At 46.3% G+C, this 3,351-nt stretch overlaps 1 protein-coding gene across 1 annotated transcript in view; it reads right to left on the reverse strand.

Moving 5' to 3' along the window:
- Positions 1 to 545: 545 nt before the first annotated feature.
- LOC138974849 (zinc finger protein 260-like) overlaps positions 546 to 3,351 on the reverse strand; it is a 9,739-nt gene continuing 6,933 nt past the window's right edge. Inside the window, exons 3-4 of the mRNA XM_070347574.1 lie at positions 2,233 to 2,291; positions 546 to 1,430 (exon numbers count right to left, since the gene is read on the reverse strand). Of these exons, the coding sequence (XP_070203675.1) occupies positions 546 to 1,430; positions 2,233 to 2,291 (944 nt within the window). The remainder of the gene's footprint in view (positions 1,431 to 2,232; positions 2,292 to 3,351) is intronic.

Raw genomic sequence — 3,351 nt, forward strand, 5'->3', positions numbered from 1 at the left:
AACAAATGTAAATGAAGAAGAACCCACAACCGCAATACAACATGTGTTCAACGTGCCAGCATCAAGTAACCCCACAGGAAAAAGTCACAACACAAAAAATAGATCTCCCCATGAGGCCAAGTCTATTAGTATCGCCAACATTTGTTCCAAGATATTGCATCAATAACCTTCCGTTACCCATTCCAAGCAAGTTTTCACAGTATTACAATTAAAAAAAGAGAAGAATTACTAGCAAAACACGTTTTAGCTATGTAGTGTCTTTAAAACAGACATTGGCTTGAGAAGACTTGCTCTAAGTCTTAGTCTACGCGGTCCCTCCGATTGAAAAGACCTCAAGTCTCTCCACACGTTCTGATAGTTGAGATACGTAATCAAAGTGTGGGAAGGAAACACACAAAGTCTGACTATACTACAGAGATGCATCATCCCCTCACGGGTTGTGATAGTAGGGATACACAGGCAGAAGGAAGGATGAAAACAGCCCACTGAACGCCTTTATAGGTTGTGATAGTAGGACAACGCAGACAAAGGGATGTGTCATTCCCTCACAGGTTGTGATAGTAGGGATACGCAGGCAGAGGGTACGACGGAAACACAGCCCCGCTGTACTGCGGGTATCCTGTATTGCTATGAGCAGGCGGAGCCATCGGAGCCTTGGTGGTTTCCCCCTGATTTCTGGCTTTGCTGGCCTCCCTTGGTGCCCAGTCTCCCGCCTCCTGCTTCTTGTGTTTCCTCATGTGCACGTCCAGGCTGTTCTTCTGGGCGAAGGCGGCATCGCACTGCTTGCACTGGTACGGTCTCTCCCCCGTGTGTAGCCGCTGGTGCACCTTGAGATTGTAGGCCACGGTGAAGCTCTGGCCGCACTGGCTGCACACATACGGTCTCTTCCCCGTGTGACAGCGCTTGTGCTTGGCCAGCGTGCCTGGGCGGTAGAACACTTTGGAGCACACGTCGCACACAAACTTTCTCTTGCGGAGGTGAGTGTACTTGACGTGTTCGTCCAGAACCAACTTCTCGTAGAACGCTTTGCCGCAGTGTTCACAGATGTGTGATCTGACTCGGGGGCCGGTGGGGTGCTTGTGCTTGGTGTGGTACCTCAGGTAGCACTGTACGTGCGTGGCGTACGGACACAACTCGCACACGAACCTCTTCTCCACCACCTCGCCGTGCGTCTCGATGTGGTTGAGGAAGGCGCTCTTGTCGCTGAAGATCTCCCCGCACGTGTAGCACAGGGCCTGCGATTTCTTCAGGCCGTCCGTCAAGAACAAGTCGCACTGGTAATTACTCAAGGCTTCGTCTCCCGGTGCCGAGAATTTGAGGCAGGTGATTTGTTTGCTCTGAGTGTTGACGCGAATGTGTTGGGCGAATTTCCTACGAAACGGGAGGATGGTGTCACACTTCAGGCACTTGTAACTAATGAGATGACGAGTCTGAAACATACAATTAACTTTAATTGACAGGTTCTACCCCTTATCTACCCCCTAAAGCTAATGACATGTACATTGACAGATTCACCCCTAATCTACCCCCTAAAGCTAATGACATGTACATTGACAGATTCACCCCTAATAGTATCTCGGCCTTCTGTCATTTTGTTTCTCTCCCCCCTCTTCACCATCCCCCCTTCCTTTCTTTTCTCCCTCCCCCATTCCATCCCAGCCAGCTTTTACGTTCCTCCCTCCCCCCTTCCGACTTGAAGCACCCATTTATTTTTTTCTTCCACTCCTCGTCACTCCTCCAGCTCACCCTAGTCAGGTTTTTTGTTCTCCCCCCCCCCCCCCCCCCCCCCCATCCCACTCTACACTCCCTTTTATATTTCCTCTCCCTACTCGCCAACCAGCCTCACCCCCCCCCCCCCCCCTTTATGCCTTCTGACTAAAAAAGAACTGTCCCTGTTCTTCCCCTGAGGGGCACCAAGACTTATAACTCCAAATGATATCACATACTGGTATAGCCCCTGGAAAATGACATCACATACTGATACAGCCATACTCCCGATATATACTCATATAGCATCTACAAAATGATATCAGGTGGTGAAAGAAGAGCTAACATTCTGAGATTCATTCAATGTGACAACAAAATTCACTGTACTGGGCTATTAAATCTGTGCATGTGACGCGGTGAATACGAGGTGTGCGTGCAGGAGGTGTGTATGTGGCAGGAGGCGTGTGTGTGTGAGGTGTGTTTCTGGTATGAGGTATGTTTGTGGCAGGAGGTGTGTGTCCTTACCTTCCACACTCTCTTGAGTCTGAGCACACTACCCTCCAGGGACAGACCGTAGCGCTCCACTGAAATAACAACATCCAGCACATGTACAACCACCCACTTCATCATAGCACCACTTACGTTACACTCAAATAACAACATCCAGCACTTGTACAACCACCCACTTCATCATACCACCACTTACGTTACACTCAAATAAAAAGACCACCGGCCACCATCCAACCCACCCACACTCAAACAAAAAGACGAGAGAAAACACAATACAGTGGAACCCCCCTTTTAAGACCTTGTTTAAATCTCAGACTGTCTGTTTAACCTCTGTAAAATGACCCCCATTTTAAGACTCCCTCCTTTTTAAGACCTGATTTTCTCAGATGTTTGGAGGTCTTAAAATGGGGGTTCCACTGTAGCAACGACACACACACACGCACAGACACACACACCACGACCCTTGACTAAATGTAAACAAGTCGTGTAAGGCGAAAATACAACATTTAGTCAAGTAGCTTTCGAACTCACAGAATGAAACTGAACGCAATGCAACGCAGCAAGACCGTATACTCGTAGCATCGTCACTCCACCGCTCATGGCAAAGGCAGTGAAATTGACAAGAAGAGCGGGGTAGTAGTTGCGCTGAGAAGGATAGCACGCTTTTCTGTACCTCTCTTCGTTTTAACTTTCTGAGCGTGTTTTCAATCCAAACATATCATATCTATATGGTTTTGGTAGCAGGAACGGACAAGGAATAAGATGAAAGCGTTTTTTAAATTGATTTCGAAAATTTAATTTTGATGATAATTTTTATATTTTTAATTTTCAGAGCTTGTTTTTAATCCGAATATAACATATTTATATGTTTTTGGAATCAGAAAATGATGGAGAATAAGATGAACGTAAATTTGGATCGTTTTATAAAAAAATTTTTTTTTTTACAATTTTCAGATTTTTAATGACCAAAGTCATTAATTAATTTTTAAGCCACCAAGCTGAAATGCAATACCGAAGTCCGGGCTTCGTCGGAGATTATTTGACCAAAATTTCAACCAATTTGGTTGAAAAATGAGAGCGTGACAGTGCCGCCTCAACTTTCACGAAAAGCCGGATATGACGTCATCAAAGACA

The sequence above is a fragment of the Littorina saxatilis genome, linkage group LG8, assembly GCF_037325665.1.
Source record: "Littorina saxatilis isolate snail1 linkage group LG8, US_GU_Lsax_2.0, whole genome shotgun sequence".
Taxonomy (NCBI): domain Eukaryota; kingdom Metazoa; phylum Mollusca; class Gastropoda; order Littorinimorpha; family Littorinidae; genus Littorina; species Littorina saxatilis.